Source organism: Rhinatrema bivittatum, chromosome 18 (assembly GCF_901001135.1).
Source record: "Rhinatrema bivittatum chromosome 18, aRhiBiv1.1, whole genome shotgun sequence".
Lineage (NCBI taxonomy): Eukaryota > Metazoa > Chordata > Amphibia > Gymnophiona > Rhinatrematidae > Rhinatrema > Rhinatrema bivittatum.
In genome coordinates this window covers 2,108,187-2,134,414 of record NC_042632.1, presented here as the reverse complement: position 1 = coordinate 2,134,414, position 26,228 = coordinate 2,108,187, and the positions used below count along the sequence as shown (strand labels likewise).

General features: G+C 46.5%; 1 protein-coding gene across 4 annotated transcripts in view; it reads left to right on the top strand.

The window, feature by feature from the left end:
- The window catches only part of RUFY1 (RUN and FYVE domain containing 1), a 653,398-nt gene that overhangs the window by 471,937 nt on the left and 155,233 nt on the right, over window positions 1-26,228 (top strand). For all 4 annotated transcript variants that reach the window (XR_003853338.1, XM_029583262.1, XM_029583264.1 and 1 more), the window contains exon 14: window positions 23,788-23,917. Coding sequence is in view for 3 of the 4 variants with exons in the window: in XM_029583262.1 (XP_029439122.1) it covers window positions 23,788-23,917 (130 nt within the window). In the remaining variant the exon portion in view is untranslated. The remainder of the gene's footprint in view (window positions 1-23,787; window positions 23,918-26,228) is intronic.

Below are 26,228 nucleotides of genomic sequence, written 5' to 3'. Positions count from 1 at the left end.
TCGTGTAGCCGGCGCGAGCCGCGCCGCGCAGCCTGCCTCCGTTCCCTCCGAGGCCGCTCTGAAATCGGAGCGGCCTCGGAGGGAATTCGCTAACGCCCTCCCCTCACCTTCCCCTCCCTTCCTCTACCTAACCCACCCCCCCCCGGCCCTGTCTAACCCTACCTTTGTTGGGGGATTTACGCCTCCTAGAGGGAGAAGTAAATCCCTGCACGCCAGCGGGCCGCTGGCGCACCTAGACGCAACCCGGGGGCGGTTCCGGAGGGCGCGGCCACGCCCCCGGGCCCGCCCCTGAAACGCCGCGTCCCGCCCCGAAAACGGTGCGCCGCTTGGCCCCGCCCCCAACATGCCCCCGACACGCCCCCCTCGGAAAACCCCGGGACTTACGCGAGTCCCGGGGCTCTGTGCGCGCCGGTAGGCCTATTGAACATAGGCGCACCGGCGCGCAGGGCCCTGCTCGCGTAAATCTGGGCGGATTTACGCGAGCAGGGCTCTTAAAATCCGCCCCTTAGGTTTTCTGCTATTTCTTTGTCTTCCCTGAGCACCCTCTTTTACCCCTCAGACATCTAATAGCCCAACTGACTCCCCTCGCAGGCTGTTTGCTCAAATGTATTGATAAAGGTTTTAGTACTTGTTTTTACCTCTTTGACAGGCTTCTTTTCAAATCATCACTTAGAAGTAAAATTTAAGCCCTGCGTGTGGGCGCACATGTTCATGCGTTTGCCAGTGCACACACATGGATGCAGCAATTTTATAACATACGCACGCATGTTATAATATCGGCTATATGCACATACAAGTGTGCACGATTTTATATTGACACGCGCATATGGCGACTTGAGCACATAAGTGTGGGGAATTTTAGTAGCTACACGTGCTGATGCAATTATCTGTTTCCCAATGTATTCCGAGTTCAGCCCAGTAAAAGAGAGGACTTCCTAAACCTCCTAGGTAATTTGCCTCCGTTTTACCCTGTTAGCCCCAAGCCTTAAAACCCTACTGACTAGCCTAATTTGTTTGTTACACGTCCATAGGAGAAGTAAAATTACGTGGTAGGGGACCCCGGCGCGCACTTGTGCATGTAAAATTTATGTGCAGATTTCATGGTGCCAGCCCATGACCCGCCCAGGCCTTGCCCACTCCCTGCCCCTTTTGGCGAGAAAATGTTTATGTGCGTACCGGGAGATACACATGTACCCATACAGGTTTTAAAATGCGCACGGTGCGTGCCGGGCTGCGTCACGCTCGTATCTCCTGGTTTTGGCATGCATAGGGCTTTTAAAATTGACCAGTTAATGTGCTTAGTTATTTTTTTACATCCTGTTTGCCAGTACGTCTGCTCTTCCCTGTTTTCGACATTTGGGTCTGCTTTCCACTTTTTGAATAATGTCCTTTTGCCTTTAACTATCTCTTATTATAGTATTTTAAACAACAATAGTAACAATAATTCCAATAGCCGAGGTCCACTCCACTTTGATGAAATTCTAACTTTACTTTGCTTTAGAGCTATACTTGAACCACTGATATATTAAGGTGTACTCGAGAGGACACAGGGTGTGATGTGAGGGGAAAAACGTGCTTTCTGCTCACTCCGGGACCCCATTCCCTCAACCACTGATAAAAACAGCATTCGTGACTTCTTTTTTACCAGCTACTCTCAAGCGGATGAGTTTGGCTGCAATCAATCTACATGGAAAATGGCATGTTTCGGTGAGTCCTTATGTTCATCAAAGTTGTGTGAAAAAAGGAGGAGTGAGAGCGGGCAGGCAGCTGCAAAATGGCAGAGGACAACAGCAGTCCGGCTTCCATAGCAGCGCCGGATTTTAACATTGAGGTGGCAAATGCGATAGCTCTGGCACTGGAGGGAAAATTTGTAAAAATAGATTCTCGATTTGATGAAGTTTTCGTGCTGTTAACAGAGACGGGAAATGTATGCCTGAGCTGGAGTCAAACGTTTCTGGCCTAGATGATTGTGTGGTCATTCTAGAGGGAGAAGTACGTGCTTTAAAAAAGTTGGCAGACAAACAGGCAGAGAAACTGGAGGATTTGGAGAATCGCTCCAGAAGGAATAACTTGTTTTATCGGTTTCCCTGAGGCAATAAAAGACAGAGATATAGCACATATCATAGAGCAGTGGCTTCCACATGCACCGTCGCTTTCAACCTTCCTTCCCCCTCCCCCCCATTAGCAAACCTCCCTCCCCATGCGCTAGTTTCTCTCTAATAGTGCATACTGCTACTGTTCCTAGGTATGTTATGTTATATTATCCAAGTTGTTCACTCCCTTGTTCATTGTAAGACATATGTTGTCATTGTTTTCTACTTGTTATAATGTAAACTGGAGTGATAAGTAATTCTGTTACCTGAACTTCAGTATAAAAAAAGTTATAAATAAATAAATAAATCAACATGGGAAAATTTGTGTGGAACTTGCACACCCTCTAGGTGCTAAGACACCAAATAAGAGCAGGCCCCATCTGGTGCTGGTGAAAATTTTGAATTATGCCCAGAAGCATGATATATAGATGGTGTATAGGAAAAATAGAGCTCTTATCTATGAAGGCACAACTATATTAATTTTTCAAGATTTTTCATCAGGAATCTCGGTGCAGAGGAAGATGTTTTCTCCGGTTTGTGCAAAACTTGTTGAACTTAATCTCCCTTTTGCATTTTTGTATCCGGTGAAATTAAGGATCACTCATGCCAATAAAATCATGGTTTATGCCACCCTTGCTGAGGTCAAAGCTTTTCTGGAAACTTTGAGTTTGATAAACGTGTGAAGATGGCTTAAAGTAATTCTCCTTACATCTCTATCTGTGTGGTGTTAGCATGTGAACCAGTGTGTTGTTGCATACTAGGTTCTTTTGCTTGCTTTTGAATTCCACGTTGGATTTTGCGACAGATGAAGACTGTTTCTTCTAAGTTACTAAGTTCAATTAGATATGTATGTGTCTATATATTTATACATGTATGTATGTGTGTATTTATATATATATATATAGAGAGAGAGAGAGAAAAAAAACACTCCAAATGGAGTGGGCAAAAAGCACTTTTGGAATTAAAATCAAATTACAATGTGGTAATTTACAATTCTTTATTCAAGTCTATTTGCATGTACAAAAGTGAACAAATACAAACCGCTTAATCCTAACACAAAATTATTCTAACATTCCCTTCGAGAGCATTAGAAACAATATGTCATACACATAATATTATTGAATATATATATATACTTTGTAGCTGTACAGTGGTAAGCCTAACCACATGAGATGGCTGATCTAAGATGCTATTAATCAATAACTGCCACAAAGTGAAGAAGCAAGTATACAGAAGTGTTAACACAGCATGTATACAAACAAATTAAAATTTGTAACATCACACACAATTGTAGTATACTAACAGATAATCACATATAGTCAAGATTTGCTGAACAAAACAGCTCTAAAAATGGTGTTGCTTTGGGTATGCTATTATAATGTCCCGACAAGGCCCTTGTTTCGCCAACTTGACTTCCTCAGGGGGAACAAACCCTGATGATTTGGACACCCAGGAATTGCTTATTAAGCTCCCTCCATGCCATCGCAGGGAGAGCTGAAGATGTAACTAAGTTTAAATTGCCACACGGCTAAATAAACCAGTTAGAGTGAAGTATCATTGAAGTAAGGAATGAGAATCACCTTGCCGGCTGTGGTATTTACGTGTATGATGCTTCTCAAATCGTAGAACAGTTTATATAAAAAATCCTTGTAGCAACTGTACTCTAGAGATTGAAAATTCAGAGGTGGGGAGTGGCAGTTCTGAGGCTTTGTATATTGCTCTGAATTCCACAGATGAAACTGCTGTCAGCGACAGCCATTTAAATTGAGTGTAACCCAAGCGCCTTCCTCCCAGAGTTCCTCGGCTTGAAAGGGAACTGAAAGGGAACTCATTTGATTTAGCCCGCATATTGTAGACCTGCTAAACAGGGGAGTGGGGTCCCAACACATGTTCATGGTCCTGGTTTGCCTGTGGCTGGGCAATTAAATGGGTTAATGTTATTATTGGTTCTGAGGGGAGAAGAGGGGTTAATGGGGGAAGGGGTGGGGGGGGGGATGGGAGCTTGGGGATCGGGGGTTGTGTATAGGTGGGAAAATTACTTATGTCCTACATTTTGTGATCTCTTCTTGCCTGGGAGATTTCTTCTTATTGGTAGTAACAGACTCGGGCCTAGGTTGGGGGGCCCGGTCCTCTGTGAAGCAAATTTCTGTCCTTTGTAACTTTAATACTGCTATATATCAGTGACTTTGCCATCTATTAGATGGGCAACCTGGAATGTCTTGGGGATTAGTTCTGTAATCAAGAGACACAAATTTTACAGGCAGTGAAGAGGCAACATATTCATATAGCTCTAATCCAAGAAACTCATTTGAGTAATAAGAAACATCAAAAGTTATGTAAACAGTGGGTGGGGCAGGTGTGGGGTGAGGTCGGGAACAAAGAAAAGTGGGTGTTGCTTTTTTAATAGGATTCAATGTCCCTTTTCAACTTTCTCAAATACTCTAAAACCCAGAGGGGAGATACCTACTGGTTTCTGGCTCTTTGTATGAAAAAAAAATTACGATTTGCAATGTCTATGCCCCAAATGTGTATGAGCATTCTTTTTTTACGAAACAGTTCCGTCTACTAGCTGATTTTACATTTGGTCTCTTAATCGTTGGGGGTGATTTAAATTACGTGCATGATCCTATACTGGATCATTCCTCTACAGTTTTGGTGGGAGGATCCAAATCAGTTAAAGGTATTTAAAAAGGGCTCCAGGGGCGATCCGGGAAACTACAGACCGGTTAGCCAGACTTCAGTGCCAGGAAAAATAGTGGAAAGTGTTCTAAACATCAAAATCACAGAACATATAGAAAGACATGGTTTAATGGAACAAAGTCAGCATGGCTTTACCCTGGGCAAGTCTTGCCTCACAAATCTGCTTCACTTTTTTGAAGGAGTTAATAAACATGTGGATAAAGGTGAACCGGTAGATATAGTATACTTGGATTTTCAGAAGGCGTTTGACAAAGTTCCTCATGAGAGGCTTGTAGGAAAAGTAAAAAGTCATGGGATAGGTGGTGATGTCCTTTCGTGGATTGCAAACTGGCTAAAAGACAGGAAACAGAGAGTAGGATTAAATGGACAATTTTCTCAGTGGAAGGGAGTGGACAGTGGAGTGCCTCAGGGATCTGTATTGGGACCCTTACTTTTCAATATATTTATAAATGATCTGGAAAGAAATACGACGAGTGAGATAATCAAATTTGCAGATGACACAAAATTGTTCAGAGTAGTTAAATCACAAGCAGATTGTGATAAATTGCAGGAAGACCTTGTGAGACTGGAAAATTGGGCATCCAAATGGCAGATGATATTTAATGTGGATAAGTGCAAGGTGATGCATATAGGGAAAAATAACCCATGCTATAATTACACAATGTTGGATTCCATATTAGGTGCTACAACCCAAGAAAGAGATCTAGGCGTCATAGTGGATAACACATTGAAATCGTCGGTTCAGTGTGCTGCGGCAGACAAAAAAGCAAACAGAATGTTGGGAATTATTAGAAAGGGAATGGTGAATAAAACGGAAAATGTCATAATGCCTCTGTATCGCTCCATGGTGAGACCGCACCTTGAATACTCTGTACAATTCTGGTCGCCGCAACTCAAAAAAGATATAATTGCGATGGAGAAGGTACAGAGAAAGGCTACCAAAATGATAAGGGGAATGGAACAGCTCCCCTATGAGGAAGCTTGGAGAAGAGACGACTGAGGGGGGATATGATAGAGATGCTTAAAATCATGAGAGGTCTAGAATGGGTAGATGTGAATCGGTTATTTACTCTTTCGGATAGTAGAAAGACTAGGGGGCACTCCATGAAGTTAGCATGGGGCACATTTAAAACTAATCGAAGAAAGTTCTTTTTTACTCAACGCACAATTAAACTCTGGATTTTGTTGCCAGAGGATGTGGTTAGTGCAGTTAGTATAGCTGTGTTTAAAAAAGGATTGGATAAGTTCTTGGAGGAGAAGTCCATTACCTGCTATTAAGTTCACTTAGAGAATAGCCACTGCCATTAGCAATGGTAACATGGAATAGACTTAGTGTTTGGGTACTGCCAGGTTCTTATGGCCTGGATTGGCCACTGTTGGAAACAGGATGCTGGGCTTGATGGACCCTTGGTCTGACCCAGTATGGCATTTTCTTATGTTCTTATGTATAAAATATCTGTATCAGGATTTAGACTTGGTTGAAACATATAGAGTGATACATCCTCTCACAAGAGAATACACACGTATGTCATGAGCCTATGGAACTTGCTCGAGGATAGACATCAACCAGTTTGTAATCCATTCCACCACCTTGGCGCTCACTCCCAAGCCTCTCATTTTATTCACGAACCTTCTATGTGGGACCGTATCAAAAGCTTGACTAAAATCCAATTAAATCACATCGAGCACTCTTCTCTGATCCAATTCTTTAGTCACCCAATCAAAAAAACCAGTCAGATTCATCTGACAGGACCTTCCCCTGGTGAATCCATGCTGTCTCGGGTCGAGCAACCCACTGGATTGTAGATAGTTCACTATCCTTTCCTTCAGCAGAGTGTCCATTAATTTTCCCACCACCAAGGTAAGGCTAACCGGCCTGTAATTTCCAGCCTTCTCTCTGCTCCCACTCTTGTGAAGCGAGACCTCCTTCGCTCTTCTCCAGTCACTCGGCACCACTCCCGTTTCCAAGGATCTGTTGGACAGGTCACACAGCGGACCCGCCAGCACATCTCTGAGCTCCCTCAGTATCCTGGGATGAACCTCATCAGGCCCCATGGCTTTGTCCACTTTCAGCTTTCCTAGCTCTTCCCATACATTCTCTTCTATAAACAGAGTTACATCTACTCCACTCCCCTCCAGTTTCTTGTTAACTAGTGACGGACCTTCTCCAGGGTCCTCTTTAGTGAACATCAAACTGAAGTATTTGTTTAATATTTCCACCATTTCTTCGTCTATCTCCACACATTGATTCTTTTCATCTTTCAATTTCACTATACCTCTTTGGAGCTTTCTCCTTTCTATGATGTATCTGAAGAATGTTTTGTCACCTCGCTTTACCTTTTTGGCAGTTCTTTCTTCTGCCAGACTTTTTGCTTTCTTCATAATTTTGTATCATCTGCAAATTTGATTACCTCAGTCGTTGTTTTCCTTTCCAGATCATTTATAAATATATTGAAAAGCACCGGTCCAAATACAGATCCATGAAGCACTTCTCTGTTTACCCTTTTCCACTGAGAAAATTGACCATTTAATCCTACTCTCTGTTTCCTGTCTTTTAACCAGTTTTAATCCATGAAAGGATATCGCCTCCTATCCCATGACTTTTTAGTTTCCTTAGAAGCCTCTCTTGAGGGACTTTGTCAAATGCCTTCTGAAAATCCAAATACACCACATCTTTATCCACATGTTTATTAACCCCTTCAAAAAAAATGAAGCAGATTAGTGAGGCAAGACTTGCCTTGGGTAAATCCATGCTGTCTATGTTCCATTAAACCATGTCTTTCTATATGCTCTGTGATTTTGATCTTTAAAATAGATTTCACTATTTTTCCCAGCACCAAAGTCAGCTTCACTGGTCTATAGTTTCCTGGATCGCCCCTGTGGAGCCCTTTTTAAATATTGGGGTTACATTGGGCACCCTCCAGGCTTCAGTTACAATGGATGATTTTAATGATAGGTTACAAATTTTAACTAATTGATCTGAAATTTCATGTTTTTAGTTCCTTCAGAACCCTGGGGTGCATACCATCAGGTCCAGATGATTTACTACTCTTTCGCTTGTCAATCTGGCCTACTACATCTTCCAGGTTCACAGTGATTTGGTTCAGTTCATCTGAATCATCACCCTTGAAAACCATCTCCGGAACCGATATCTCTCCAGCATCCTCATTAGTAAACACAGAAGCAAATAATTAATTTAGTCTTTCTGCAATGGCTTTATGTTCCCTAAGAGCCCCTTTAACCCCTCGGTCATCTAACGGTCCAACTGACTCTCTCACAGGTTTCTTGCTTTGGATATTTTTTTTAAAGTTTTGATTATGAGTTTTTGCCTCTATGGCCAACTTCATTTCAAATTCTTTCTTAACCTGCCTTATCAATGTTTTACACTTAACTTGATGATGCTTATGATTTTTCCTATTTTCTTCAGATGCATCCTTCTTCCAATTTTTGAAGGATGTTTTTTTTGGCTAAAATAGCCTCTTTCACCTCACCTTTTAACTATGCCGGTAATCGTTTTGCTTCCTCCCACCTTTCTTAATGTGTGGAATACATCTGGACTGTGCTTCTAAGATTGTATTTTTAAACAATGTTCATACCTATTGTACACTTTTTTTTTTTTTTTAATTAAAGATTTTTATTGCTGTAGACATAATCCAACAACAGGAAAATATAGTACGCGTCAACCAGAACACCAGATGTGAAACAGAGATACACAATACAATAAGGCAAGCAGAATGTCATACAGCAAATACAAGTTTAGAAACTTTAGAACCCGTCATCCCACCCCCCTCCCCCCTCCCAACATGCCTAGTCCAGAATATGGCAAGAGTCCAAGCTAGCATAATTTGTCAAAGTTCAAGGTCGATGCAGGTAAATAAAAAGGAAAAAATGCAAAAGGATCAATACGAGACAGCTATCCTCTCAACTTGGTGTAAAGGTCAATGGTCGCCAGGTAATGTAAGCGCCCCAGACTTGATGGAATTTGGCAAGCCGATGATATTTCAGAGCTGTAAGGCGGTATAAAAGACACGTCCCGTCCAGGCGTTTTAGTAGTTCCTCCGCTGTGGGAGGCTGCGGCCTCTTCCAGTGATAAGCAATCTCCATCCTGGCAGCCAAGCACACTTGATAGAGCAACGTCTGCTCAGAGGGCTGGAGTCCATCCATAAGACCAAACAAGAGCGCCTGCTCCTTAGTAAGGGAGCAAGGAGCCTGTATGAGTTGCGAGAGTAGCGTGGACACACAAGACCAGAACGCTTGAATACTGGAGCAGTCCCACCACATGTGGATAAATGTACCGGGCTGCGAACAATTCCTCCAGCAGTGTGGTTGTACATGAGGGTAGCACTTGTGTAGACGTTCGGGTGTTAAATGCCAGCGGTACAGTATCTTATAATTAGCTTCAATGATCCTGGAGGAGACGTTGCCTCGCGAAAGCTTGGAGAAAATCGTCAGCCACTCTTCTTCAGAAATGTCTCTCTGTAGGTCCAGTTCCCAAGCTCTCATATGGGAGTGTCTAGTGAAGGAACCGGATCCCAAAATCTGATATACTTTAGATATCAGTCCTCCGATTGGGCGTGTGGATGCACAATATCCCTCAAAAAGGGAGCGGGTTGTCGATAGTGCACCTGCATGTTGTAGATGCTGGATGAAGTGGCGTAGTCTCATGTAGGCGAGAAATTCCCTCGCAGGAAGCTGATAAGAGGTCTGCAGCGCCGAAAAGGATAGGACGGAATTCTGAAGCATAATATGGCCAAAGGTAGAAATGCCCTTTGCCTTCCAGGCATCATACGCCATCGAGGGAATACCCGCCGGAAACTTAATGTTATGGAATAAAGAGGATATGGAAAAATAGTCCGTGTGGCCCACCAATTTGTGTTTCCACAGTTTCCAAATATTGTAGGTTTGTCGTGTGCAGGGCAGCAATCTAGTGTCCGGCCGCCACGTCTTGGAGGGCTGCCAAAGAAGAGATGCAATAGACATCGGAGCCATCCATTCCTGCTCCAGGGCCACCCACGATTTTGGGCTGGAGGTACAGTGCCAGTCCAGGATAGGACGAATCTGCGCCGCTGCATAGTACCAGAGCAAATTAGGCAAACCCAGACCCCCTGTTAATTTAGTCTGGTACAGAATCTTCTGTGCAACACGTGGGGGCCGTCGCCTCCACAAGAACCGCAACAGCTTTCTCTGCCAAAGGAGTAATACAGTGCGTGGAATCATCACCGGGAGCGTCTGAAAGAGGTATAGAAGTTTGGGAAGTATGGTCATCTTAAAAGTCGCCAGTCGTCCAATCCATGTTAGGGGGAGCGAAGTCCAATTGTCCATATCTGATTCAAGTTGTTTAAATAACGGGGTATAATTAAGATTATATACAGCAGAGAGATCATGACTTAAATAAACCCCTAGATACTTGAGTTTGTTTGAAGCCCACCTGAAAGCATGAGATGCCTTTAAGGAGTGAACCATATCTGACGGGCAGGAAATGTTCAATATCTCGGACTTTTCCCAATTTATTTTAAAGCCCGACAACGCACTGAAGCGTGCTAGGTCCGCTTCTATTTGGGGGAGGGACGTAGCTGGGCTACCGACGGTGAATATGATATCGTCAGCAAACAAAGAGATTTTTGACTCATAGGACCGATAGGTAAAGCCTCGCACATTCTCATTAAGACGGATGGTAATGGCTAGGGGTTCCAAGAAGATAGCGAACAATAGAGGTGACAGAGGACACCCCTGCCTAGTGCCCCGCCTAACGGGAAAGGAAGCAGTATATCTGCCATTTATTTTCAAGCTGGCAGATGGCTCATGATATAAGGCTTGAAGCCAGTTATGGAAGTAAGGCCCGAATTCCATAGCGTGCAGGGTATGAAATAAGAAGGGCCAATGGACCATGTCAAAGGCCTTCTCTGCATCAATGGCCAATAACAGATGATCCAATCGGCAGTATGTGGCCCCCCAGATAATATCCATGATTTTACGTACATTATCACTAGCCATCCGACCCGGAATAAAACCAGCCTGGTCGGGATGGATAATGCGGGATATGAAAGTATTCATTCTATCAGCCAGGATTTTAGCTAGAATTTTAAGGTCCAGGTTGATCAGAGAGATTGGACGATACGATGCGCAAAGCGCGGGGTCTCTCCCCGGCTTATCAATTATGGTAATCCCCGCCGAATTGGAATCTAAGTGTAGCCGGCCCCCGCCCCTTAAAAAATTAAAGTGTCTCTGCAAGTGTGGCACTAGAGTATGGCTGAAAGTTTTATAGAATTTAGCGGTGAGACCATCAGGTCCCGGTGCCTTTCCCACTTTCAGGGATTTGATGACCCCTAGAATCTCGAGGGACGTAATTTCTGCATTTAAACTCTCTTGCATATCAGGAGTAAGGCGGGATAGAGGGAGAGCCTGAAGATACTGAACTATATCGGCAGACTGGATATGGGGTTCCGCCGAATAAAGGTCTTGGTAGAATTTAAGAAATTGCTGCGCGATGGCAGAGTTGGTAGTTTCAAGTTGTCCTGACCCATTTTTAATTTTAAGGATATGGTTCTGGAATGATTGTTTTTTCAGTTGTTGGGCCAGGAGACGTCCAGCTTTATTCCCTCCCTCAAAGTGCGCTTGTCTGGAAATGCTTAACGCATGAGAGATATGGTCCAACTCCAGCCTATGCAGGTCATCTCTTGCCCTGGTAAGTTGCGTCAAAAGCTTTTTAGATCTGGTTAAGCTATGCTGCATTGTGAGGTCCAGAATCTGCGCCCTCAGCTGGGAACAGGCTGCCTCCCGCTTCCTCTTTAAATAAGAGGATCGGGATATGAAATGGCCTCTGATATAAGACTTAAAACAGTCCCAAACCACAACCGGTGAAGAAACGGACTCGGTATTAAGCTGGAAAAACTCCTGAAGAAGCTGAGTGGTAGATTGGGTAAACACCGGATCATGTAAGATAGAGTCATTCAGACGCCAGTATTTAGTCCCATGATCACCTGCCGGCAGCTGAAGCTGCAGGGAGACTGGGGCATGGTCCGACCATGATATAATCCCTATATCGGACTTATTTAACATATGAAATAAATTTTTGTCCACCATTAGATAATCTATTCGGGAATAGGAATCATGGGGCTTAGAATAAAAAGAGAATGATCGTGAGTCAGGATAAGAGGCCCGCCAGGAGTCGATTAGGTTGTGCTCAGCCATAAGAGCCTTAAGAGCCTTGATATGTACAGGGGCTGTGCGGGATACCCCCTTGGAAGTATCCAGGGGAGGGGACAAGGTGACATTGAAATCACCTCCAATCAACAAATGACCAGAGGCATGCATGGCAATGGTCTGTTTAAGAGCGTTAAAAAAAGCAGCCTGCTCCCTATTAGGGGCGTATACAGATACGAAGGTAAAATCAAGGTCATACATCGTAATACAAAGCAAGAGGAATCGACCCTGCGGATCAGTAATACATTTCTTACATTCAAACACCAAATGAGAGGCAAACAGAATGCCGACCCCAGCATACTTAGTATTTTTGTGAGCGGCAGAGAAAAACTGGTGCTGGTACTGCCTAGAGCGCATCAGGGATTCATACCATCGCATAAGGTGTGTTTCTTGGACAAAAATAATATCTGGGTGTGAGACCAACATCTCCCGGTAGAATAAGGATCTCTTTTGGGGAGAATTAAGACCTTTAACATTTATAGAGGCTACGTGTAGCGTGGCCATGAGTTAAAAGTGAAGTGGAGTACAGTAGCTCGTGCAATAATAACGCCAGAATCAAAAGAAATCCTGACCACGGATGAAGCACCATGTCGCTCATAGCAGCTTAAGCTGAGAGAAAAGACCGAACCTGCCATTAGCAAAAAATATGCAGCATGGAAGAACGGCACAACAGCACCTTGAGAGTTCAGGACAAAGGCATGTTCCCCTTGAAGGGCTTTAGAGCCCATAGTTCCCCTGGAATTCAGTCTGCCTGATCCTCCCTGCAGACTAACTCCCTTTCCCATATGGGGGGATGGAAAGATGTCACAAGAGAGAGGCAGTCCCCCGCCCTCCCCCCGCCCCCACAAACCCACAGCAATCAACCACTGAAAACTGTTAACATAAAACCAAGGCAAACATCAAAAACGCGCTCAGCATTTTTCAAATATATTCAGACATTAGTAACCATCATAATAATATAAGAAAATAAGCATAGCCTCCATAACCCTTAAAGAGATTGGTAAAAGAAGAGTCATGAAGGGCCCTGCTGGGACGAAGATCCGCCCGAGTGCCTACGCAGCCTGCTGCTGCGCTTCCCCACCCGTTGCCACGCAGGGTGCTGAGTGAGAGGGGTGGCGGTTCTTTGCGGCCTAGGAGGAGGTTGAGAAGCAGTATATCCCATTGAGAGTAAACTAGGAGCGGCCTCCGCAGCAGAAAAACATTTGTGGGTAACCCCCTCGAGCGTAAAGGAGAGACCAAAGGGGTGCAGCCACCGGTATTTCATATTTTTAGTACGCAAAAATAAAGTCACTTCCCTGAACGTTTGGCGATTTTGCAGAGTAGCCAAGGAGAGGTCCGGAAAAACACCAATGTCGTGTCCCTTCCAGGGCCACGCAGTCCGCTCCCTAGCAGCTGCCGCAACCCGTTCCTTGATTTTGTAGGCAGAGAAACAAACAATTATGTCCCGTGGTCGGTTATTCTGGGGGGACCGCAAAGCCCTATGCGCCCGGTCAAATTGTATGTCAGGGGGTGGGAGTTCTCCTGAGGTATTAGCAGCAGCTAAGAGATGTAGGCAGAAATCGCGGACCAGCACGTGGCAGTCCTCAGGCCCCGACGGTTCAGGAAAGCCGCGAAAGCGGAGGTTGCTCCTCCTCGCCCTATTTTCCAGGTCAGCGAGTTTAGCTGCAATTTGGTCCGCATCCGTGCGGAGAGAATCGGTGAGGGTTTTTGTCTCAGAGAGCTGCATGGCATGGCCCTCGAGGCGGACATCTAAATCGTCCACTCTGTGGCCCATAGTCGTCAGGTCCTCCCGTAACTCCTCAACGTGTGTTAGGAATTCCTGTCGGAAAGACTTAATGTCCGCTCGCAACCCGGCAAACCAGTCCCGGAATTCATCCCGGGTGGGGTGGGCAGACATAGGTCCGGTAGCAGGATCGGAAGTAGACGGAGTATCCTCCGGTGGGTCTGCCCGCGGTGGACCGCCATTTTGTTCTCCGTCCATGTTAGGAGGGGCAGCGTCAGATTCTTTAAGCCCTTCTTTATGATACGAAAAACGCTGTAAGTCCGGATTTTTTTTCTTGCTCGCCATAGTATGCGAAAGGGCTGCACTGCCCAAGCTAAAAGTAGGTTACTAGTGGTAGTGAGAGCGCGGATCGCCGCGGATTCGGGTTAGGGCGGCGGGAGCACAAGATTCAGGCTGCCATTCCTCAGCGTGACGTCACACGCCCCCCGCCTATTGTACACTTTTAACCTTTGCAGTTGCAGCTTTTAGTTTTTTTCTATTTTCCTCATTTTATCAAAGTTTCCCTTTTGAAAATTTAGTCTTAGTGTTATGTTTGTGGACCCTTGACCCAGAGTAAAAGTCACCCACCTGAGGAATCTAGGTGCCTTTCGTCTCTGGAAGGTGGAAGCCCCGGTACTAAAACCCCTCAGTACCCTACGCTGGGCCTCAGCGTGAACTGGGTACAGGCCAAAGACAACCAGATACAGCGTCCTGGTTCCAGGCAGGGGTCAGTGTCCAATCCGAGGTCCAGGTAGGTGGCAGGCAAGGCAAGGTCAAAGTCCAATCCGAGGTCCAGGCAGGCAGCAGGCAAGGCAAGGTCAAAGTCCAATCCGAGGTCCAGGCAGGTAGCAGGCAAGGTAAGGTCAGAGTCCAATCCGAGGTCCAGGCAGGCAGCAGGCAAGGTAAAGTCAGTGTCCAATCCGAGGTCCAGGCAGGCAGCAAGCAAAGCAAAGACAGGTCCGATCCGGAGTCTAGGCAGGCAGCAGGCAAGGCAAGGTCAGGTCCGATCCGGGGTCTAGGCAGGCAGCAGGCAAGGCAAGGTCAGGTCCGATCCGGGGTCTAGGCAGGCAGCAGGCAAGGCAAAGTCAAAGCAGGCAGGAGTCAACAACAGGGAAACCGCAACACCAGGAACAAAAAACCACCAGACCTGTTGTGAAGGCAATCAGCCCTTCACTGCAAGTGACTTAAATATCCCTCCCTGCTGACGTCTTCTTCCGGGGCCGGCCCCTCTTCCGTGTTCCGGCCCCTTTAAGGGGTGGGGCTGATCGCGGGCTTGACGACGCTGCTCCTCGGAGGGTGGCCATCTTGCTGCCGCGGCCCGTGCACCGCGGGGAAGGGGACCCGAACCGGCCTGGCTGGAGAAGGTAGGGGAGCCCGGTCGCGTGCAAACGCGATCGGGGTTCACAACAGTACCCCCCCTCTTACGCCCCCTCCTGGACGGGCCTGGTTTCTCAGGATGCATCAGATGAAAGTGATGAAGCAAAGATTTATCCAATATATTTGCTGCAGGTTCCCATGAGTTTTCCTCAGGACCAAAGCCTTCCCAGGCGATCAAGTACTCCCATCGTCGATGGTGGCGCCGAATGTCCAGAATCTCTCGTACTTGATAGATGGCATCCTCAGCTGACTTGACGGTGGGGGTTTGACACGGAGTCTTATGGAAAGGAGAGGAAGTCAGAGGCTTTAATAGAGAAACGTGAAAAGAATTGTGGATCCGAAGACTAGTAGGAAGTCGTAGTCGATAGGTTACCGGACCCAGACGTCTACTGATAAGGAAGGGTCCGATGTATCTGGGAGCCAGTCGCATGGATGGAACCCGGAGACGCAGATGACGGGTGGAAAGCCAAACCCGATCTCCCGTAAGAAATTGCGGAGCGGGACGGCGATGCTTGTCTGACATCCATTTCGCAGCCTCGGCTGCCCTGTGAAGGCGAGCGTTGGTGGTTACCCAAAGTTCATGTAGGCGTTGAGTCGAAAGTTGAGCAGCAGGTGAAGCTACCGTAAGTGATAGAGGTAGTGGAGGGCGAGGTTGTTTACCAAAAACAATTTGAAAAGGAGATTGTCCAGTGGCAGAATGTACATGAGAATTATGTGAGAATTCGGCCCAGGGGAGAAGACTGGCCCAATCATCCTGACGATGGTTCACAAAAAGACGTAAGAATAATTTTAGTCCTCTATTGACCCGTTCTGCCTGACCATTCCCCTGTGGATGGAAAGCAGTGGTAAAGTCCAATTGGATGCCGAACTTCTTACAAAGCGCGTTCCAGAATTTAGCCGTGAACTGAGGTCCTCGGTCAGAAGTAATGTGAAGAGGAAAACCGTGGAGCCGAAAAATATGCGAGGCGAAGAGGTCCGCCAATTCGGGAGCAGAAGGCAATTTGGGCAAGGGCATAAAGTGGACCATCTTAGAAAAACGGTCGACAACGACCCAGATGACCTGGTTCCCCCCAGAAGTAGGCAAGTCGACTACAAAGTCCGTGGAAATGTGGGTCCATGGCTCTTGAGGGGGTGGAAGGGGCTGGAGGAGGCCCCAGGGTCAACCTGGCAACGGCTTCTGCTGAGCACACTTAGGACAGGAGGAAACATAAGCTCGTACATCCCCCTTCATCTGGGGCCACCAGTAGTAACGGGCAAGTAGTTCCCAGGTTCGTGCTCTCCCGGGATGTCCAGCAGACAGCGAGTCATGTGCCCATGAAAGTACTTTGGGGCGTAGTCTGAGGGGCACTACAGTCTTCCCAGGTGGTACCGTCTCCGTGACCGCTAGCATAAGTTTGGCAGGATCAATAATGTGTTTAAGAGTCTCTGGTGAATCTTCGTCCTCGAAGGATCTGGAAAGGGCATCCGCCCACCCATTCTTAGCTGCTGGACGATACCGGAGGTTGAAGTCAAAACGTGAGAAGAATATTCCAAATTCTTGTGGTCGGTGAAAATGGTGATGGTGTGTTGCGCCCCTTCCAGCCACTGTCTCCATTCTTCCAAAGCCATCTTGATAGCCAGCAATTCTTTATCACCGATTCCATAGTTTTTCTCTGCGAGTGAAAACTTACGAGAGAAAAAAGAACAGGGAATTAATGCCCCTCGATCTGAATACTGACTGAGGACTGCCCCAACAGCTACCTCGGATGCGTCCACCTCAACGATAAATGGACGATTGGGGTTCGGATGACGGAGACACGGTTCCTGTAAAAAGGCCATCTTGATATCCTTGAATGCTTGTATTGCCTCTTGAGACCATCTCTTGGTATCAGCCCTCTTTCTGGTCAAAGCGGTAATCGGAGCTATAATGTGGGATAATGTTCCGGTAAAAATTGGAAAAACCAAGAAACCGCTGTATGGCTCGAAGTCCCTTGGGCTGTGGCCAGTCTCGAATACTGGCCACCTTCTCTGGATCCATCTGAAACCCTGTGGTGGCTATAATAAATCCTAAGAAAGGTATAGATTGTTTCTCGAAGAGACATTTCTCTAGTTTCACAAACAGCTGATTCTCTCTTAGACGTTGTAGGACTAGTTTAATATCTTTGCGATGCGTGTTCAGATCCTTAGAGTAAACGAGGATATCATCAAGGTACACGATCACTTGTTTATATAGCATGTCCCGAAAAACTTCGTTCATAAGGTTTTGAAAAACCGCAGGTGCATTACACAATCCAAAAGGCATGACGAGGTATTCGTAGTGGCCATTACGAGTATTAAAAGCGGTCTTCCACTCATCCCCAGGTTTGATTCGAACCAAGTTATATGCTCCCCGCAAGTCCAGTTTCGAGAAAATTTTTGCATCGTGCAATTGGTCTAGTAATTCAGGTATCAGAGGAAGAGGATAACAATCCTTGCGAGTGATGGCGTTAAGACCCCTGTAGTCTATACATGGCCTTAACGACCCATCTTTCTTGGGTACGAAGAAAACCCCGCTCCTGCCGGGGATGTGGAAAGACGAATAAATCCTCGTGATAGATTCTCCTTGATGTAATCTGACATGGCCTGGGACTCTGGCCCCGAGAGTGGATAAATTTGCCCCCTAGGAGGAATGGCGTCCGGGAGTAAGTCTATTGCACAATCGAACCTTAGATGACAGGGCTGGATCTCTGCCTTCTCTTTAGAAAAAACGTCCACAAACTCGGCGTATTGTGGTGGTAAAGCCATCTTCGTGGTGGTTACTGGAATTGCAGGTTGATGTGTCCATTGGATGCAAGTCCCATGGCATTCTGGACCCCATGCCGCAATTTGGAGAGTACCCCAATCAATAGTAGGGGAATGTCGTTGTAACCAGGGCAGACCCAGTACCACTGGGTGGATGGCTTTTTCCAGGAACAAAAAAGAAATTTTTTCTTGATGCAACACTCCGGTGAGGAGGAGTAAAGGTGTAGTGCAGGAGGTAATCCATCCAGGAAGGTTCTCGCCACGGATGGAGGAAATGAATAGTGGTGTCTTACGAAGGCAAGTCGGAATCTGTAATTGATGGACCAGTTCTGCCAGAATGAAGTTTCCTCCGGCACCGGAATCAACCAGGGCCTGGGTGGTGAAAGGTCCCGCCTCACATTGAAGTGTCACTGGTACTACAAATTGAGGAGCAAGATTACTCCCTAGGGTCTGCCCCTCCGAGACTCCTAGGACCGGTAGTTTCCCGGACGCTCGGGAAACTGAGCAAGAAGGTGTCCTCGGTTGCCGCAGTATAGACACAGCCCCAGCCTCTTTCGACGTTGTTTCTCCTCAACCGTCAGCCGACTTCTTCCCACCTGCATGGGTTCTTCTTTTGTCTCCGGTGGAACTTCAGCTGTGCCGGGAGTTACCAATGGACGGGAGAAATTGGGAGCCAAGGAAAATAGTCGACGAGAGGATCTTGTTTCTCTGGCTCTCTGTTGGATTCGTCGATCAATACGGCCTGCCAAGTCGATCAAAGAATCTAGATCCTCCAGAAGATCTCTACCCGCAAGTTCGTCCTTGATGCGGGGAGATAAGCCTTCAAGAAAAATGCCCCTCAGGCAGTCCGATTGCCATCCTAACTCGGAGGCCAGTGTCCGAAATTCAATAGCAAAATCTGCCAACGTACGGGAACCTTGGCGTAGATTTAGTAGTTCCGATGAAGCGGTAGCCAGTCTTCCGGGTTCATCAAACACCTGGCGGAATGTAGCAACGAACCGAGACAAGTCGTTTAATATGGGGTCTGTCCTTTCCCAGAGAGGGGATGCCCAGGCCATGGCCTTTCCGTCGAGCAAAGAGATGATAAAGGAGGTTTTCGTCTGGTCATTGGGGAATTGTTGTCCTTGTAACGAAAACCTGATAAAACACTGGTTAAGAAACCCTCGACATAACTTGGCCTCCCCGGAAAAGCGAGGAGGAGCGGGCAAGTGAGATACTGAAGCAGGAATAGTTGGTGGTGGTGGTGCTGGAACAGCGGCCTCGGCTCCATGGGGTATTTCCAGACGCCGAGCTAACCGGTCCACCGTGGCTGTTAGTGCTTCCAAGCTCAGTTGTTGCTGTTGTTGCTGCTGACGCTGCTGCATCAGCTGCTGGGCGAGGCCTGGAATTGCCTGAAGACCGAACAGGTCCACCGGGTCCATGGCCTTCACAATCTGTTATGTTTGTGGACCCTTGACCCAGAGTAAAAGTCACCCACCTGAGGAATCTAGGTGCCTTTCGTCTCTGGAAGGTGGAAGTCCCGGTACTAAAACCCCTCAGTACCCTACGCTGGGCCTCAGCGTGAACTGGGTACAGGCCAAAGACAACCAGATACAGCGTCCTGGTTCCAGGCAGGGGTCAGTGTCCAATTCGAGGTCCAGGCGGCAGGCAAGGCAAGGTCAAAGTCCAATCCGAGGTCCAGGCAGGCAGCAGGCAAGGCAAGGTCAAAGTCCAATCCGAGGTCCAGGCAGGTAGCAGGCAAGGTAAGGTCAGAGTCCAATCCGAGGTCCAGGCAGGCAGCAGGCAAGGTAAGGTCAGAGTCCAATCCGAGGTCCAGGCAGGCAGCAAGCAAAGCAAAGACAGGTCCGATCCGGAGTCTAGGCAGGCAAGGTCAGGTCCGATCCGGGGTCTAGGCAGGCAGCAGGCAAGGCAAAGTCAAAGCAGGTAGGCGTCAACAACAGGGAAACCGCAACACCAGGAACAAAAAACCACCAGACCTGTTGTGAAGGCAATCAGCCCTTCACTGCAAGTGACTTAAATATCCCTCCCTGCTGACGTCTTCTTCCGGGGCCGGCCCCTCTTCCGTGTTCCGGCCCCTTTAAGGGGCGGGGCTGATCGGGGGCTTGACGACGCTGCTCCTCGGAGGGTGGCCATCTTGCTGCTGCGGCCCGTGCGCCGCGGACCGCGGGGAAGGGGACCCGAACCGGCCTGGCTGGAGAAGGTAGGGGAGCCCGGTCGCGTGCAAACGTGATCGGGGTTCACAACACTTAGAGCTGTAGATGTGTTTCCATTAGCTAGAGACACTAGACAGGGTTGCCCCTTGTCGCCTCTTCTCTTCTTTGATTCTTTAGAACTGTTACTTCACTAGATAAGTGAGAATACAAACATTAGTGGAATCCCATTTGCTGATAAAAAGGACTTATCTTTTAAATTAGCAGCCTTTGCAGATGACATACTATTACATATCAATGAACCAAAGTCTTCTCTTCCACCACTTCTTAAGGAATTCTCTGATTATGGTATCTTGGCAGGTTTGAAATTAAGTTTAGATAAGTTAGACGCTATACCTATTCAGGACAGAGTTGTAGACATGTGCAGTTCTGACTTTCCTGTGCACTGGGCTGGCAATTCCTTTAAGTATTTAGGAATTTGCTTACATAGAGATCCAACTAAATTAAAACAGATTAATTATCAGCTGCTGTTAGACCATACTAGGCAGAAACTGAAGGCCTAGATAGATTACCCTCTAACAGGCAGAATTGCTCTCTTTCAAATGATACTGTTGTCTAAATGGCGGTATCTCTTTCAAGCTGTGCTTGTGTGTCTCATGAAACAGGAAGCACTTTGTATAGAAGTACTGATACGTAAATTTCTTTGGTGGGGGAAAAAACCTAGGATTGCTTTAAATAAGTTAATGAGGAAATGGGATCAAGGAGGTTTGGGTCTCTCCTACTTGCGATTCTATAACCTGGCCTGCAATTTGTGCTACCTTGGAGATTGGTTGATTAATTCTACCTTCTACACTCCTCTAGAAATAGAGAGAGAATTAGTGGTACCATGGGATCTGCGCTTTATACTACACACCAACAAAGCACTTTTCCCATTCCAGGCAAGAGGCAGTAACATAATTTTAACTGTTTGGAAAACTTGAAGATGGTTCTGTTCTAAATTTGGTCTCAACTCGAGAATTTCCTATTACCTCGCAATAGGGGAAAACAGAGATTTCACTCCAGGCTTTCAATATCTGATCTTTAGACATTGGGGTGGTAAAGGGATACAAATTTTAGCACATCTTTTAAGTCAGGATGCTGAAGTTCTTTCCTTTCAGCAGTTTCATAAGAACATAAGAACATAAGAAAATGCCATACTGGGTCAGACCAAGGGTCCATCAAGCCCAGCATCCTGTTTCCAACAGTGGCCAATCCAGGCCATAAGAACCTGGCAAGTACCCAAAAACTAAGTCTATTCCATGTAACCATTGCTAATGGCAGTGGCTATTCTCTAAGTGAACTTAATAGCAGGTAATGGACTTCTCCTCCAAGAACTTATCCAATCCTTTTTTAAACACAGCTATACTAACTGCACGAACCACATTCTCTGGCAACAAATTCCAGAGTTTAATTGTGCGTTGAGTAAAAAAGAACTTTCTCCGATTAGTTTTAAATGTGCCCCATGCTAACTTCATGGAGTGTCCCCTAGTCCTTCTACTATCCGAAAGAGTAAATAACCGATTCACATCTACCCGTTCTAGACCTCTCATGATTTTAAACACCTCTATCATATCCCCCCTCAGTCGTCTCTTCTCCAAGTTGAAAAGTCCTAACCTCTTTAGTCTTTCCTCATAGGGGAGTTGTTCCATTCCCCTTATCATTTTGGTAGCCCTTCAAAACACTTATTGTTAGATAACAAGCTTTTTTTGCATATCTCCAAATTCAACACTATATAATGACTATGGATCTGCAGGAATTGGCCCATGGTTATCTGAGATTTTTGACTGGGAGGACCCATTTAGACATACTGGGGTAGATTTTATAAATTTACGCAAGCGTGTACTTTTGTTCGCGCACCAGGCGCGAACAAAAGTACACTGGATTTTATAAGATACGCGCGTAGCCGCGCATATCTTATAAAATCCGAGGTCGGCGCGCGCAAGGGTGTGCGGCCTCGGAGGGAACTTTCTTTCCACCCCCCCCCCGCACCTTCCCCTCCCTTACCCACCCCCCCCGGCCCTATCTAAACCCCCCTACCTTTGTTGGCAGATTTACGCCTGCCGAAAGTAGGCGTAAATCTGCGCGCGCCAGCGGGCTGCTGGCGCGCCATCACCCGACCCGGAGGCTGGTCTGGAGGCCTCGACCACGCCCCGGGCCGGCGCCACACCCCCGGTCCCGCCCCGAACTGCCCCCGGACACGCCCCTCCCTGCCCCTTTTACGAGGCCCCGGGACTTACACGCGTCCCAGGGCTGTGCGCGCGCCGCGGCCTATGCAAAATAGGCGCGCCTGCGCGCGAGTGCCCTGCGCGCGTAAATCTGGTCGGATTTACGCGTGCAGGGCTTTTAAAATCCGGCCCAAAGTGCCTGAGGGTGAGCAGATACAACATCTTCAGACACATCTCTCAATTGTTATTGTACACTTTGTTTAAACTTTATTTAATAAACAGACTTGAGTGAGTTTTATCCACAACTGTGTGCACAAATTCTACTGATGTAGCACATAAACCTGTGTGCACTGCTAGTGCCCTCATATGTAAATCTCTTGCTAATAAAGGCATTAGCCACTGCAGAGAAGTGCACTGGCTTAGCTGTTTTCTTTGCACTGGGAATTTTACTCCTACTCAGTGGTGGAGTAAAGTTTCCAGTGTTAGTGTTCGTCTGTGCTTGGACTTGTAGTTGGGATTTATGTGCAGAAGACATGCTTTGCACACACAAATGTTTTCAGTGCAGAAAATATTTTTGTGTGCATAAATCCTGTCCAATGGACTCTACCTGCCAGCCTATGCTGAATGCACATTTTAACTTGGTTTCGTTCGCACATTTTTAACTCCCAATATATTAGCATCCCATTTGCTTTCTGCTTTGAGAGTTTAATTATTTTTAGTGACTTTGCTAAGAACCTGTGTGCTGAATTTCAATACACAGTCAGGGCATAGATTTACAGTGCAATTCACCTGAAATGTTTTGGTAATTCACAAAATATTAATAGTGGCCAATCTGCTCAGCCTTGCCAGCTTCTTGTGACTTCTTCCTCATGATCCAGGATGGATTTTCATACAGTTCTATATTGCCTTTATCTCTCTGTTACAATTACCTAACTTCTAACAGCCCTCAGTGCCTCTTTTTATATATTTAACTCCTTTCATCTTTCCTCATATATTTAATTCATCCTGTTCTGATCCCGCCTTCCATGCTTCTTTTGCAGAAAAAATCAATATCATTCATTCTGTTCTTTTTACCTAACCAACTAATTGGCAAGTTCAAGAGAGTATAGTACTATATTAGATGGTTGATTTCAGATGTAGTAAGTGAAAAATATGGAAAGTTCGGGATATCTTAAGACAGTGGGTTTGCAAGTTGCTATAGGACCTATGAAATTCTATAAGACATGTATTACTGAATGTCAGAATCTATTCTGGTATAAAAGCAAGACAAATGTGTGAGTTTCTTATTAAAGGAGTAATATTCAAAAGGATTTACACACTTAAAACTGGGTTTTAAACACGTAAATGCACTTAAAGCGCATAAGTGGGCTTTTGAAAACTCCTATGATTATATGCTACTTTTACATGTGTAAAACCTTTTGAAAATTGCTCTCAAAATGTAATTGTGCTCAGTGAATCTGATTCTGATTCTGTTCAGACTATGAAACCAAAGAAAGAACAAAATTTTCTCAGCTCTTTCTTGTTTTTGTTTTTCATAGCTCCAGTCTAGAGAGAGAGTTAAAATCTGAAAAGGAGCAGCGACAGAATCTTCAGCAGGAGTTACAACAAGAGAAAGACAAAACTTGCCTCTTACAAACAGAGCTGCAACAAGTGGCAGGTTTAAAAAAAGTATGTACACAAAGAAGCATTTAGGGCCTATTTTCTAAAGATTTTCTCCAATTTTGAGTCTATGGGGAAAAATACTTAGTAAATAGGGCTCATTGTTTGCTAATTAGCAAACTAGAAGAAATGTACAGCTGCCACCCTATAGTCAAATAATGCGATATAAAATACAAATGTAATTTATAAAATGTGTTACACTACATGAAACACATAACCTGTTTAATATAGCTGGGGCACATAGTAACTCTTTGAAATCCCTGCTTGTATACAATTTCATGTTGTGACGGTGGACCCTTGAGCCGAGACGAGGTTGTTGCTACCACCAGGAGCAGGCCCCTGTTGGTCCTCCTCGTCGGGAGGCGGTATAGGCAAGGAAGATCCAACAGGACCTTCACCTATACCAGCCCTTGTTCCCCGCAGGTTGAGTCCTTGGGTTCCGGGGCTGGCAGGACTTAGGCGCAGGTCTCTCAAGGCGTGGAACCAGAAGCTGAAGTGGGATTGGACGAGCCAGGGGTTGAGGCAGGCAGCGGGCAAGCAGAACCAGGGACAGGTCAGAGATTGGGACGGGTAGCGAACAAGCGAAGTTGAGAGGGCAGGCAGGAGGTCAGGGCAGACAGAGATCAAGCAGAGTCAGATACCAACAAGAGTCAAGGCAGATGGAGGTCAAGCGGAGTCAGGCAAGCAGGGTCAGAACCAGAAGATCAATCCGTAGGGATAAGGAGCAAGACAGGGACTAGGGACTAGAGACTAGGAACAGGAACGCTGGAACCAGGGATCAGGAACGCTGACAACTCACACTCACGAATGAACAGGACCCGCTGCTGAGGCAAAGTGGTGATAGCAAGACAAGGTATATATATACCCACCCTGCCTGACATCATCATTGCAGGCCGCGGGGAACTTTCCCACTGATGGCCCTTTAAGTTTGCTGCAGAGGCATGGAGCTTGGCGGCGTTTGAAGGCACCACGTGAGTAGGCCACTGCTGTGGTGGTTGGCGTGGGCAGCGGTTGGCAACGGGGGAAGCAGGAACGGGCCTCCTGCCCGCCCAGATGAGGGGACCTGATCACGATCTCACGCAGCCAGGGATCCTAACAGTACCCCTCTCCTTTACGCCCCCTCTTAGAAGGTCCAGGTTTTCCCAGATGGGTGGTGTAAAACCGCTGGAGTAGTGCTTTATCAAGTGTATTGGAGGTGGGTTCCAAGTATTTTCATCGGATCCAAACCCTTCCCAGGCAAGTAAGTATTCCCATCTTTTGTGATGGCATCTTAGACTTGGTATATCTGTTCCTCTTCTGCCAACACGTCCTGTGGTTCGGGAGGCTTTCACTGTGGCCAGGACAAGACTAGAGGTTTCAAGAGAGACACATGAAATGTACTCTGTATCTTTAGAGAAGGAGGTAGTCGCAAATGATATGTGACAGATCCAGTTCGTTTGATGATGGAGAAGGGACCAATGTATCTGAGGGCTAGCCTCATTGAAGGCACTCAGAGGCAGATGTGGTGGGTAGTAAGCCATACTCGATCCCCGGGGTTAATGAGGGGTGCGGGCCGCCGATGTCTATTGGCCCCCTTCTTTGCCTATTCAGCCGCCCGCCGGAGATTGTTCTGTGTGCTGGTCCAGAGGGTCTCTAACAAAGGGTAAAGTTGAATCAGCTAAAGAATAGCGACCAGCGGGCCTGATGAGGATTTAACCATTGGGCACGGCTGAGGTATTCTAAATTCTTGTGGCCTGTAAAGATAGTGATGTGGTGTTGTGCTACCTTGAGCCATTGCTGCCATTCCTCAAATGTCATCTTAATGGCAAGAAGCTCCTTGCCTCCAATGCTGTAATTTGTTTCTGTTGGTGTAAACCTTCAAGAGAAATATGAACATGGCAGCAGGGTACCCTTCTCTGAGTGCTTGCTTAGTACAGCACCCAGGGCCATGTCAGAGGCATCCACCTCTACCACGAATGGGCATGAGGGGTCTGGATGTCGAAGGCATGTATCCTGTAGGAAGGCCCCCTTCAATTCGATGAAAGCCGCAGTTGCCTCGAGCGGCCATTATTTGGAGATGGCCCCCTTCTTAGTGAGTGCAGTGGGAGGTGCCACCAGACAGGAGTATTGGGGAATAAAGTGCCTGTAGAAGTTGGCAAATCCCAGGAAGTGTTGTAAAGCCCGGAGTCCAGACGGTTGGGGCCAATCCTGGATGCTGGAGACCTTCTCTGGATCCATGTGGAATCCAGTGGTTGAGATGATAAAGCCCATGAAAGGAAGGGATTCCTGTTCGAACATACACTTTTCCAGTTTGGCAAACAACTTATGATCTTGCAGACGT